The sequence below is a fragment of the Lacerta agilis genome, chromosome 9 (genome assembly GCF_009819535.1).
Source record: "Lacerta agilis isolate rLacAgi1 chromosome 9, rLacAgi1.pri, whole genome shotgun sequence".
Lineage (NCBI taxonomy): Eukaryota > Metazoa > Chordata > Lepidosauria > Squamata > Lacertidae > Lacerta > Lacerta agilis.
The window spans coordinates 11,940,083-11,954,312 of record NC_046320.1 but is presented as its reverse complement, the minus strand read 5'-3'; the positions used below and the strand labels follow the sequence as shown (position 1 = coordinate 11,954,312).

Genomic DNA, 14,230 nt, shown 5'->3' with positions numbered 1-14,230 from the left:
ACCAGCACAAGTGTTCCTGCTTGTGCAGTGGGGCTTCTCCCCTCCCCAGATGTGCTCCTGGAGAGTCAGGAGAACCCTGGGAAGAGATGAGGGGAAGGAGGGTCCCCCCCCCCAACCTGGCAAGCATAAATGAAGGAACAATCGGAAGAGTGTAACGTGAAATTCCACCCAATTTGTGAATCATCTGGGTAAGGGGAAGACAGTGTGGTGCCCTACAAAAATTATTGGACTACAACTCCCGTTGCCTTATGGCAGCATGTTGCTTGATTAAGGATGATGGAAATTGTAGTCCAGTAACATCTGAAGGGCTACTCCTGACCCAGCTATTATACTTTGAGCACTGCCAAGTGACGCAGCCTTTGTGTGTACAGTATTTACCGATACATATAAGCAAAGCAGGAAACACCTCTGTTGACCCTAGATGCATTCAGCAGAAGGCATGTTTCAGAAGTAGTTTTAGGATGTGTAGTATTGCAGCATTTTGATAACAACCCTTCATAGGATAATTGTTTGACATAGGATAATCTAAACCATAGGATAGTCTAAACCACTGAGCCTCTTGGGCTTGCCGATCAGAAGGTTGGCGGTTTGAATCCCCGCGACAGGGTGAGCTCCCGTTGCTCTGTCCCTGCTCCTGCCCACCTAGCAGTTTGAAAGCACGTCCAAGGCTTATCTCGTGAAGTATGATCCGGAAGCTTTTTCAGTACAGGCATAGGGTATGCTCATGTTAATCTTGTTTTTGGTCAGCATTGCCTATGTAGATGTTTTTCTTAACCAGCAGATGGAGTCAGTACTTTGATTATGTGAAACAGGATCAGAATTTATTTAAATTTGCAGTGCATAATAAAGGTAGCTCTTAACAGCAGTCTGTCTGGAGTGCTATTTTTACTCTTTGGTACCGGTAAATTCTGATATACATTACAAAGCTTCTTTGATATGTACCAATCTGACAAACATCAGACAAAATAAATAAAAAAATTGTCCAGTGGCACCTTAGAGATCAACTAAGTTTGTTCTGGGTATAAGCTTTCGTGTGCATGCATACTTCTTTAGATGCACACGAAACCTTATACCCAGAACAAACTTAGTTGGTCTCTAAGGTGCCACTGGACAATTTTTAATTTTTTTAATTTATTTCGACTCCGTTAGACCAACACTACCTGAATCAAACATCAGACGGTTTTTAAAATGTTGTATCTACTAGATAAAGTGCTGCTCAGGTAGAAAAGACCTTGCAGATTTTATGGAAATGGCTCACGTTTGTCTAGGGGCAATTTGAGCTGAATATCCATTGGTCACTCTCCTTTGCATGTGCTAGTTGCTCTTAATTGGTAACCAGGTAGGTGGGACTTTTGGTAATTTTTGTAGATTTGTGGTAGAGGTTGGAGCCCACCTAAATGTGATAGTAGCAACTTTGTGTGTGTGAACGCAATCTACCCTAATCACACAGAGAAGAATGGGGGGCTTAAAATGAAAAAGAAACCAGGAAGGGTGTGGCAGACCCCTTCAGAAGCCTGCCCACCAATTAACCTCTCCAGAATCTTCTCTCCAAGTAATTTTGCCTTAGCTGCATTAACTCCCAATATTGGAGCTCAGCTGAGAATAAGTGCACTTGGGGAGAGTAATTATGGCAACTATTTTGGTTGCAGGAAGGGTTTAGTAGTGTTAAAATCAGACTAATCACTCACCCTTGTCTAGGTGATTGGGGCTATACTATGTTGTGTCTTGTTTAACTCTTAGAAGAGCTTGACTTTTCGTTATGCTTGTAACCTGAAAATGCTCAGGAGAAAATAGGAAGCCAGGGTGAACCTGGGAGCTCTGGTATAGTTACCCACTGTCATACAGAACACTAACCAAAACTTCTAAATTGTCAAGAAAAGGTCCTGAAGCTTGAAAATACTTTCTGTAAATTATTTGAGTTTGGACTGAAACAGTTATTCTATATGAGGATCTGAGATTATAGCAATTCTTGCATTTGTGTGCTACAGCCTAATCTTGCTTTGGAGAAAAAATATGGTAATCACATGTTTATGCCTCTGAATATTTTGTAAAATTGCTATTTCAGTAAATCTTGGCTTTACAAAACATTCTTTTAATACTAATATGTAACCAGAGTCAGATTTCAGTGTTTAATTATTCTTCTTCAAAATGTATTCACATCTTCTGAGTTAATGTTGACAGTATAATATACTTTTGATAGATTGTGTAGCTGCCCTGTTATCAGTATGATCTATTTTCTTCTATGGTTCAGGCAATTTAAAGCACTTGATGACCACATTCAGACAATTGTACCTCAAGTTTGATAAAGCTAGATATGAATTGTCATTTTGCCTGTGCATATATTCCCCTTTCTACACTGATTGCAGCGTGCCTGATTGCAATGTAAGATGCTCTCAAGTAACGAAGCAATTATACATTGTTTTGCTGTTAAACCAAGTGAACTTCATTCTCCATTTCAACCAAACCTTGTTCCACCTTCAAAGCAATCTTGGATCTTGACACATGCTTTTGTAGTTGGTTTAAAATTCTAGCTTGTTACTTAATCGGTAACCACAGTCCCTCTGTTGAAGCCACATGGTTTTCCTCAAGAGTTCAACCTTTTACGGTTTCTCAAAAGAAATGGAGCAAGAAGTTTTAAAAATTAGGAAACCACAAACCAACTCAGACTAATTTAATTTGGTTTAATTTGTAGGAGACAAACAGCAAAATGTGTAGATTTTTTAAAAAATGTCTGCGTTACTTCATGTTTCTCCTTAAAACGATTAATTTCCAAAGCTTTTTGCCTACAAATGTCCCTACATTTCTTTGAGCGTTCCAAACACAAAGCCATAAAAACGCCACAAACAAATTTCTGCTAAGTGTCTGTTTGCTGATCGCATTTCCATCTCAAGAAATAAACCTATGTTTTTGTTTTAAAATCCTGAATAAATTACTGTGAGGAACAGACAGGAGTCTGAGTGAGCAGAGCAGGCAGGTAGGGAGGAGGAACCAGGGGAAGTGGGCAGTGATTTGTGGGATTCTGTGCCGCCTGTAAGGTTAGATTAAAGGTTGCAAGGTGGGGCTGCCTCTGAAGACAGTTTGGATAGTTCATCAGGTGCAGAATTTAGCGGCCAGGCTGCTCATGGAGGCAAGATGGTTTGGGCAGATTACACCAAGTCTGGCCTAGCTTCACTGGTTTGCCAATTAGTTAATTCAATTAATAGTAATAGTAATAGACTATTCTGGGTTACTTCTTGGAATGATGATCTTTTTGAACTCAAAAAGGAGCTACAGTGGTACCTCTAGATGCGACTGGGATCCGTTCCGGAGCCCCATTCGCATCCTGAGCAGTCCGCAACCCACAGTGCCGCTTCTGCGCCTGCACAGGTTGCGATTCGGCGTGTCTGCGCATGTGCGTGACATCATTTGGCACGTCTGCGCATGTGCGGGTTGCCAAACCCGGAAGTAGCCCATTCCGTTACTTCCGGGTTCGGCGCGTTCGTAACCCATGCCGTTTGCAACCCGCAGCGAACGCAACACAAGGTATGACTGTATTCTGCTTTCAGCAAAACGGGTTGCTTGCTCTCCTCTTGCAAATTACTTTCACTATCATTTTTAAATCCTGAGTGACCCTCACCAAAGAGTTAAGTATGAATCATTAGTCCTAGATTGACTGGGGGCAAAACCAGCAGCAATTTAAGCATTTGTTGTTAAAATAGAAAACATACCATTCAGTAAAAGTGCTTGGCGTTTAGTGGCTCTGGTGCTTTTTTATGTACGTTTGAAAAGCTTATTTAATATGTGGTCATTGTTTACAATTGTACTATTTTTGTGTACTTTCTATATTTCAGTGATAGACGCTTGCTCCAGCCTGCTCAGGTGTGTGATATTTTCAAAGGAGTTATATTGCTAATCTGCTACTTCATGATGCACTATGTTGACTATTCCATGATGTACCACCTGATCAGAGGACAGTCTGTCATTAAACTCTACATCATCTATAATATGCTTGAGGTAAGCAAATTGCCATTGGAACTGTCAAAAAATGCTTCCTTCCTGAATATTCCAGATGGAACAATTTCAAAGTTGGTAAAAGAATTGTGGTAATTCTGTAATATATTTTCTGCCCTGTTATGGGACAAAGATCCATTTTTCTTCAACAATGATAAGCAATAAATCATATTGTGGGTGCAATAGTTTCTTTAGTATTTAGGTAAAGGGACCCCTGACCGTTAGGTCCAGTCATGAACAACTCTGGGGTTGCAGCGCTCATCTCGCTTTATTGGCCAAGGGCGTACAGCTTCCGGGTCATGTGGCTAGCATGACTAAGCCGCTTCTGGCGAACCAGAGCAGCGAACGGAAATGCAGTTTACCTTCCCGCCGGAGCGGTACCTATTTATCTACTTGAACTTTGATGTGCTTTTGAACTCCTAGGTTGGCAGGAGCAGAGACTGAGCAACAGGAGCTCACCCCATCATGGGGATTCGAACCGCCTACTTTCTGATCAGCAAGCCCTAGGCTCTGTGGTTTAGACCACAGTACCACCCGCGTCTTTAGTATTTGTAAGCAGCTAAATTTGTAATGGGTTTTAAAAGAGCAACTCTCACAAAAGTGTGGTGTTTATTTAACACAGTAATAGATATATTCCCAACCAATTTTAGGAGTTTTATAAAAAGTGGTGGGTATCTCAAGAATTATTTCACATGTGTCTCAGAAGCTGGACATGTCTGAAGAAACTTAGACTTTGTTTTCTATGAATAGCAGACCTACAGGTGAAAAAGCAAGCTGCTTTTTCAGAGTCCTTCAACTTTGAAAACAACTGATTTGCCATTAATAGTGCCATCCAAAAGTTCTTGAAGGGAGGAAGGGATAAAAATAAAATAATTAAAGCAAGCAGAAGAATAGTATAACAATTAAGGAGGCCACCACATGTGCATATGTGGTTTTTAAAAATCCCCTTCAGCTCTGCTTTTATCTTTTGAAATACTTCAAAATATTTCAGAAGCATCATCAAATGCAGTTTTATCCCAGAGCAATCCCCTTTCATGAGAATGGAAATACTCCTGTTTGTGCAGAGCAGACCCTTAGATCCACGACTTTGGATTTGATCCTGAGATCTGTTTGGAGAAAAAGGTTGGCAAAATGTGACTTTCCTACCCCATTTCCCCCCGGGCGGCTTTGGACTGTAGTCTCTGTGGAATGCTGTGGGCTGAGGGACTAGGAAGATTTTAGAAAATGAGGCAGGTGCACCTTCTGCCGAGCTGGTCTTTTACTTGGAAAATGGAATAGAGATGAAAGAGAGCTTTCTTTAATGAAAGAGAGTCCACCACCTTCTGAGGCACTGTAGGGTTGCCATATCTTGAAGAGCAAAAAAGAGGACAGCCCAAGCTGCTGCCAGCCCGAGGAGGTGCGTGGGGCTGCTGCTGCGCTGGTGCACCTCTTTCCCTGGCTTGGGCTGGCAGCAGCTGTGGCATGTAGAGAACCCATGCCCATGCGCCACTTTCCCTGGCTCAGACTGGCAGCGGTTGCAGCATGCAGAGCAGCCCAAGCCCAAGCCACTACCAGACCCTAGCTCCTACCTGATCTTCGCTGTGATAGCTTTGTTCTACTGTGGTGCTTCTGCTTCTGGGAAACAGTGCCCTCCCGAGCATGCACGTGCCCCCCCCCGAAAGAACCCCAATTTTTTAATTAAAAAACCCCAAACCCAGTCATTTTCTTTAAAACGTAAAAATCCACCCAAATGGGCATATTGGCCCCCCAAAAGAGGACATGTCCAGGTTTTCCTGGATGTATGGCAACTCTAGAGGTAGTCAGCTGTTACCATCAGAAAGTTCTTCCTGATATTTATTCGGAATCTCTTTTCTTGCAACTTGAAGCAATTGGTTCAGGTCCTAACCTTTGCAGCTTTCTGTTTGAAGATGGCTATCTTCTCTCAGTGTCCTCTTCTCCAGGCTGAACATGCCCAGCTGCCTCAATGATTCTTCATTAGGCTTGGTTTCCAGACACTTGATCATCTTGCTCGCACTTCTCTCCACAAGTTCCAGCTTGTCAATATCCTCCTTAAATTGTGGCACCCTGAACTGGACACAGTACTCTAGTTGTGGTCTGACCAAAGCAGAATAGAGTGGTACTATTACTTTCCTTGATCTGGACACTATGCTTCCGTTGATACAGCCTAGAATAGCATTAGACTTTTTGCTGCTGCATCACACTGTTGATTCATTTAAACTTGTGGTCAACAAAGACCCCTAGATCGTTTTCACATAAACTACTGCCAAGCCAGGTGTCCCCATCTTATATTTGTGCAGCGGATTATTCCTTCCTAAGTGTAGAACCTTACATTTGTCCCTATTGAAATTCATATTGGATCAGTTCTCCAATATGCTTAGTATGAGAGAGGGACAAAAACCTCTCCCTGTCTGCTTTCTCTACATCATCATCATATTATGCATCTCTATCGTGTCTCCATTTACTTGGCTTATTTCTAAACTAAAAAGTCCCTTGTAGGAGAGTTGCTCCAACCCCTTGATTCTTCGGTTACCTTTTTGAGATGAGGCAACACAATATTCCAAGTGTGGTCTTGCCATAGATTTTTGCGACAGCATTATGATACTGGCATTTTTGTTTTCGATCCCTTTCTTAATGATCCCAAATAATGATCCCATTCACCCAGTTAGAAGAGATATTTTTGAAGCTCATCTCAATCCCTTTTGTTCTCACCACCCTAAATAATTTGGTATCATCAGCAAACATGGCTGCCTCACTGCTTGTTCCAAGAACAAATCATTAATGAGCTATTTAAAAAGCACAGGTCCAAATATCGATCCTTGCGGAAACTCCAGTTTCCACATCCCTCCATTGGGGATGGGATAACTGTCCATTTCCCCCCTACCCCTTGCCTTTTGTTTCTTAACCAGTTACTAATAATCCACAGGAGAACCTCTCTTCTATGACTGTTAAGTTTATTCAGGAATTTTTGCTGAGGTACTTTGTGCCCTCTGATTGTCAAAAAGCTTTTGACAGAGTTAACGGGATCAACACTATATGCATGTTGACACTCTGAAAGGTTAGTCAGACAGGACTTACCCTTTGCCAAAGCCATGCCAGCATTTGCTTTGCCTGATACAATTTGACATCTCCAGGTAGTGCTGGGAAAGACTCCTATCTGAAATCCTGGAGAGTTTCTGCCAGTCATTTGGCCCCCATTTCACTCCACTTCTTTAACAGATGATGGTTGCCTGGCTTAGGTTTATATCTGAACTAGAGCTCGTGATTTGTTTTTCTTCAAACTGCATACCCTCCAACATTTCTCCAATGAAAATAGGGACATCCTAAGGAAAAGTGGGACATTCTGGGGTCAAATCAGAAACCGGGATGGCTTCTATAAATCCAGGACTGTTCCTGGAAAGTAGGGGCACTTAGAGGGTCTGCAACTCTCAGGTTAAGCAATGGTTTGTTCATTGCTTACCAATCATAGTTTGTTTGGGTGAAACTACAGTACTTGGGATAGATGTGACACTATGGTGTAGATCATGGTTTGTTGCTTCCACTGACAAGAGGGAAGGAGCAAAGTGGGAGCAATCTCCACATTCATTGTAAACCATTAACTGTAACTTACCAAGATGTGCACACTGGGCCAATTATGTATTTCTTAGATTTGTCCCATAAATAGAAATGTGCGTCTTCATTCTTCCATCCACGCATATTGAACACCCAAAGATCCCCCTCCTCGAAAAAACCACCACTTCTAAAAAAAAAAAAAACCAAAACCAGATTTTTTGAGTGAGCTCTTTCCGGATCTTTCCAGTAATGTAGACATTTGCTGAATACCCGCAAATGACATTTTGTTTTTGTTTTTAGATTCATGTCTCCCGGCTCCTGCTCCTTTATGAACTCCCAATGTACATAATGCTAGTGACATAGCCCCATCATGGAATTCTTCTGGAGTCTGGAGCCGGAATGTAGGGTTTAGGTAAGTCCAGTTTAAAGAGAGGGGCGGTATTGTGTGGCATCTAAGCATTTAGAGTCCTATTAAAATTAATTTTTTTAGAGACTATAAATAAACAAACAAACCACACAATATACTTTAGGGCTATTATACTAAGTTTGGTTTTTCCCTAAAAAAGAGAAAGGAGGAGCTGGAAGAGGTTGAACTTCCTTTGTCGTTTAGAAAACAAATTACTTTTGTTGAGAGTTTCATTGAACCAACCTAAACCATAGGCAATACCCATAGAGTATAGAGGGGAAGATGACACTTAAAATATGCTTTTGTATGCAGAAAGGCACACTTACAAATATATGAAACTGGAAGGTCTTGAATAATTTACTATTTGTTCATAATGTACATAATTTGTACGTGAAGGACATTTCTCACTGGACCGAGCTGTTCTTTCATTATGTCACTTCTGTATTTTCCAGTTATGGTAAGAATTCACATCTACACCACCTTGTTTGTTACCAAGGTGAGGAACAACCATCTTTTGAATAAACCACAGAACCAAGGAGACTAATTTGAGTTCAGCATCCAGGAGGCACCCAACGTTCATTATAGCTATTGCAACAGGACAGAGCTCACTCAATTCAACGTGCCAGTTGAGAAGGACTGTCCCAAGGCACTTCAGAACAAAGGCTTGTATAGTAGTTCAAACACAGCAAACAAGAGTCATAAAACATCTTCACATATGTCAGGAAAGGTTACAGGCCATGAGAAGTAAAACACACATGGCTCCATACTGGTACCTTCACCCCCACAATCACCTTGGAGGGGTGAGACCATTTGACCATTGGATGTCCAGCGTTACCCTGGCAACTTAGTCATCAGTAGGAGGGAGGAGCATCATAAAATCCTGGGTCTCAGATAGCTTCAAGGATAGCTGATTAACACTCTGCTGCTAAAATATACTGCCATTTTTACCACTTTCAGGAGTAGATGGAATGCAGTGTAGGAGGGGAACACTCGCAAATGCAGAACACCAAAAAATCAAGCCTAATACATTCTAAAAGGTTAAATGCAATTAAAGTGAAACATTGAAACATTATTAAAATAATAAAAATATACACCCGGTTCATTAATTCTTATATCACAGTTCAAAAGCAAAAGTTCGTTTTTTACTATTTTTCGTAACTTTAAGCCAGGATTATATTATGTCAAGCCCAAATAGTGCTTGAACATTGGTGAGCGAACTCACAGTTGTATAAAGCACAGTGGAGCCATCCTTCAGTTTGAGGTGACAGTTCATATAACCAGTGTCTCCATTTGATCCCTTTATGGTTCGAAGCCTACCTCCAACCCTGTGAATTTCTGTACCTGGAAACGATGGTTCGCACTTTTTGCAGTAGGGAAGCTCTTTGTGCACATTTGATGATGTACGCCTTAGCTCAGCGCCTTGTGCATATTGGAAACCATGGAAGCTTCCAGCTAGCTGAAGTGACAAAGAGCCATAGTATTGCTAATTAGCAATGTTAAAAATCATAATTGGCTTTGAAATAATTAAAGGTTAGTGTGAAATAATAATAATAATAATAATAATAATAATAATAATAATAATAATAATAATAATAATAATAATAATAATATTTATTCCCCAGCCACTCTGGATGGCTCCCAACAGAATATTAAAATCACAATAAAACATCAAACATTAAAAACTTCCCTAAACAGGGTTGCCTTCAGATGTCTTCTAAAAGTCAGATAGTTGTTTATTTCCTTGACATCTGATGGGAGGGCATTCCACAGAGCGGGCACCACTACCAAGAAGGCCCTCTGCCTGGTTCCCTTTAACCTCACGTCTCGCAGTGAGGGAACTGCCAGAAGACCCTCGGAGCTGGACCTCAGTGTCTGGGCTGAACGATGGCTGAGGCCGAAATATGAAATCGTAGATTTTAGTGAGACTAGTATGATGTAGGTGGATATCACCCATTATATTTGCCTTCTAGATTATGATCATTTAGGAAATGTTAATGCTTTATGAACATTTCTCACATCAGTGAGGGCGTAGAAGATCAGCAAGGAGTGCAAACCAAACAACCCCCCCCAAGCAAAATTGAAAGGGTGATGGTGCCCTTGCCCATTTTCCTCCCAAAAGAGCTCCTAAAACTGCGCCCCAGTGTTCCTGTTAAGTTCCTGCCACCAGAAAGCTGTTGAAATTGGGTGACAAGTGTCTGCTGGCTGGAAACTGCTGAGTCAGGCCTGGCTGGTCCGTCTTGGGAGAGACCCCCTTGCAAAAGCACTGCAGGTACAAACAAGCAGGCAAATGGTACAGCGCCAGGCTGAATTCTGACAGGCCAGGCACGTGACACATTGTCTTTGCTTTCTATCTGGGAAAATGATCCAAATTTATTAACCCTTTCCTGCTTGGGATGGGTGTAGGCAGTGCAGAGTCCTACCCGTCTTTCCTTCCCATCCATCTGCTGCCTCTTGTTTATCTCTCCCCCCCCCCCGGGCCCCATTTTTCATTTCAGTGCTCACTCCAGATTTCTTTCTCAGGATGCCTCCTTTTCTCCCCCTCACAGCTCTCGGGGTTCTTTGGCACCTTCTTTTTTCTTGAGAGTAATTTCCCAGAGGAAAAAACAAAAGCCTGCTGCTTCTGTTGCAGCAACTGCACTGTATCAGCCCTCTGACCAGACATTCATAGTTCCATTTCCACAGCTGCAGTAACCTGACATTCCAGCAGTTTTGCTATTGTCCTAGAGGGAACTTACACGTCCAGTCAGTTTATATTATCAGTATATGACATTTTCTGCTCCACGATTTAGTCTTTAAGGTGAATTTAAAAACATTAATTGGAGGGCACACAAATACTTATTAATCCTTTTATAGATGTGGCTTCAAACAGCATTCCATGGAATTTTAGTTTCTCAGAAGACTATCAGGGACTTCTCGGGGGGGGGGGAGCATCTCTGAATGACATTTATTGACCATTACCAATGGTTCCCTGCAATGCATAACCCCAGAGGTTCTGGGTTGCACTGTTTTGTTCACACAGGCTAATGGTGGAATCTGGTAGGTCTGGCCAGTGCTCCACATAAGGTGACTTCGTGCTTGAAGCAGAATTTGTAAAACTTCTATAACACACAGGCATTCCATGGCCAATAAGCAGCAGGGATATTTGCAGATATTCAGGGGAAAGCTACTTGGAAGTAGAAACTTTGAAAACAAAATTTGTAGCTAACTTTGTTTTGAATATCCTATTTGTATTTCATGTTGGACACTTTGACATGTTAAGAGTATGCAGTATCTGAAGAAGTGTGCATGCACACGAAAGCTCATACCAAGAACAAACTTAGTTGGTCTCTAAGGTGCTACTGGAAGGAATTTTTTATTTTATTTTGTTTTGATAATGGAAAAATAAACTCTGTTGCCTTTGTTTAAGAGGAACATAGCTGACAAAATTAAACTACCTTGGCTTATACTTCCTTGGTGTATTTTCTCTCTCTTTCTAGGTAGCTGATCGTTTGTTTTCATCTTTTGGTCAAGATATTTTGGATGCTCTTTATTGGACAGCTACAGAACCAAAGGAGAGAAAAAGGGCACACATAGGTGTGATTCCCCATTTTTTCATGGCGGTGCTCTACGTCTGTATCCTTTTGTGTCACAATTACAACTCATTTTCATCTCTGTGAATGCTAAAATAGTATTTAAAATGCATGGATTTGAGGACCATTACGTTTTATCTACAAACCTATTAAAAGTTCTGTGAAATTATGTCAGAATCTTCATGTTAATTAATGCAAGAACTACAACTGGATTTTTTAAGAAAGTAAACTGAAAACCTCCTATTGGGCAAGAATTAACTAACTCCTCAGTCCAGCCATGCAGGACTTGTACAGGTGAAACTTGAAAAATTAGAATATCGTGGAAAGGTTCATTTCTTTCAGTAATTCAACTTAAAAGGTGAAACTAATATATGAGATAGACTCATGACATGCAAAGCGAGATATGTCAAACCTTTATTTGTTATAATTGTGATGATTATGGCGTACAGCTGATGAGAACCCCAGATTAACAATTTCAACTTTGGGGTTTTCATCAGTTGTACACCATAATCATCACAATTATAACAAAGTCTTGACATATCTCGCTTTGCATGTCATGAATTATCATATATTAAACTCCAGTAGCTAATGAAAACAATTGCTTACATAAATGTACTTTCCCATGATATTCTAATTTTTCGAGTTTCACCTGGACTTAAGCTGTCCACTTACCACAAACTATAGCCAAGAACAAACCTTGTTGATATCCTGCCTTGCCCACATTGCATGATTTCCCTGCTAACCTTGCTTTTAATGCTTGCCCCTGGCCTGGTTTGCATTAACTCTTAGCTAAACCATGGCTAAACCAAGGAGCCAGCATGCAGGTGCTCAGAGGAAAAATGGCGGCTACTTATTTCCTTCCCTGGGCCTGCTGCTGCTATGCTACCTAGAGCTGAGGCATGGTTGTGTTTATTGTTACACCTAAACCCAGAGTTGTGTTTTGTCTGGAGAAGAAAAACCAAAGTGGTTCACTACATTACCAAATGGACAACAAATGTTAGTAGTGCATGCACACCCACGTCTCAGGGATAGCGGTAGCAAAGCAGTACAGTGGTGCCTCGGTTTAAGAATAGTCTGGTTTACAAACTGCGCAAAACTGGAAATAGTGTCTTGGTTTGAAAACTTTACCTTGGTCTAAGAACGGAATCTGAACGGTGAAAGGGCACCAGCAGTGGGAAGCCTCATTAGAGAAAGCACGCCTCAGTTTAAGAACAGTTTCTGTTTAAGAACGGACTTCCGGAACGGATTAAGTTTGTAAACTGAGGTACCACTGTACTAGTAATTGTTGAACCTTCTCTTGGAATGCTTAAAATCATGCAATGGACATGGTTAATATAACTGCATGTTTATTAGCAAGCTCCTCCATAGTATATAAAAGGTAAAGGGACCCCTGACCATCAGGTCCAGTCGTGTCCGACTCTGGGGTTGCGGCACTCAACCTCGCTCTATAGTCCGAGGGAGCCGGCGTTTGTCCGCAGACAGCTTCCGGGTCATGTTGCCAGCATGACAAAGCCGCTTCTGGCGAACCAGAGCAGCGCACAGAAACACCATTTACCTTCCCGCCGGAGCGGTCCCTATTTATCTACTTGCACTTTGACGTGCTTTCGAACTGCTAGGTGGGCAGGAGCTGGGACCGAGCAACGGGAGCTCACCCTGTGGCAGGGATTCGAACCACTGACCTTCTGATCAGCAAGCCCTAGGCTCTCTGGTTTAACCCACAGTGCCACCTGGATCCCCCATAGTATATAGCACAATGATATTTAAAAGTCTGCTTTGGTTAAAAAAAGGGGGTTATCTTAAAATTTCGCATTATATATATTGCAATTGACTGTTTTCTCCTAAAAAGCATTTACCTTAACATATATGACTACAGTCTTGCATGCTATCCTGATAATGGTCCAAGCAACGACACTCAATGTAGCCTTCAACTCGCACAACAAGTCACTTCTTACTATCATGATGTCTAACAATGTAAGTGTTTTATAGATATATTTGCCTCACTGGCTTTGGCATACTCCCTACATAAGAAGCAACTATGATGTGCGACAGTACTTCTATTAAATGATTTATATGTTCTCAGAGTCAACATATTTTGTAGAAAATGTTTTTTTAAAAAATAAATAAATAAAAGTATAAGCGTGTTACTTTCTTTAAATTGCAGTTTGTTGAAATTAAAGGAAGCGTTTTCAAGAAGTTTGAAAAGAATAATCTGTTTCAGATGTCAAACAGTGGTATGTACATATATGTGAGCTGCTAATTCAGGAGTATGTGCTTCTAATACATTATATATCATGTAGCATGTGTAAAATCAGTGGGTGGATTTGACAGAAATATAGGTGGTGGTATTTCATAAAAACCCGCGTGATCATAATTTGTGGTGTTCCTCTTCAAGCATGGCAAGGGGCTTGTTCACCACCCGAATCTAGGTTGGAAAAGGTTTTTCTCTTGAACAGTAGTACAGAAAATAAAACCATGGGTGAGTTATGAAGTGGTGTACAATTTTAATCCTGTTTTGAGGTTTCACTATTTGTTATCAGGCAAATAAAGATAAGTTGGAACCAGAGTAAGTTGTAATCAAGTCCCACAGGACAGAATAATGAAGTTATAAACCAATATGGTGTAGTGGTTAAGAGTGGTAGACTCATAATCTGGTGAACCAGGTTCGCGTCTCCGCTCCTCCACATGCAGCTGCTGGGTGACCTTGGGCTAGTCACAC

The 14,230-nt window shown here is 41.2% G+C and overlaps 1 protein-coding gene across 2 annotated transcripts in view; it reads left to right on the top strand.

Annotated features, from left to right (window-relative positions):
- Window positions 1-14,230, top strand: part of TAPT1 (transmembrane anterior posterior transformation 1) — a 58,795-nt gene that overhangs the window by 23,381 nt on the left and 21,184 nt on the right. For both annotated transcript variants that reach the window (XM_033159671.1, XM_033159672.1), the window contains 4 exons: window positions 3,831-3,993; window positions 11,422-11,557; window positions 13,388-13,485; window positions 13,676-13,745. In XM_033159671.1, the coding sequence (XP_033015562.1) occupies window positions 3,831-3,993; window positions 11,422-11,557; window positions 13,388-13,485; window positions 13,676-13,745 (467 nt within the window). The remainder of the gene's footprint in view (window positions 1-3,830; window positions 3,994-11,421; window positions 11,558-13,387; window positions 13,486-13,675; window positions 13,746-14,230) is intronic.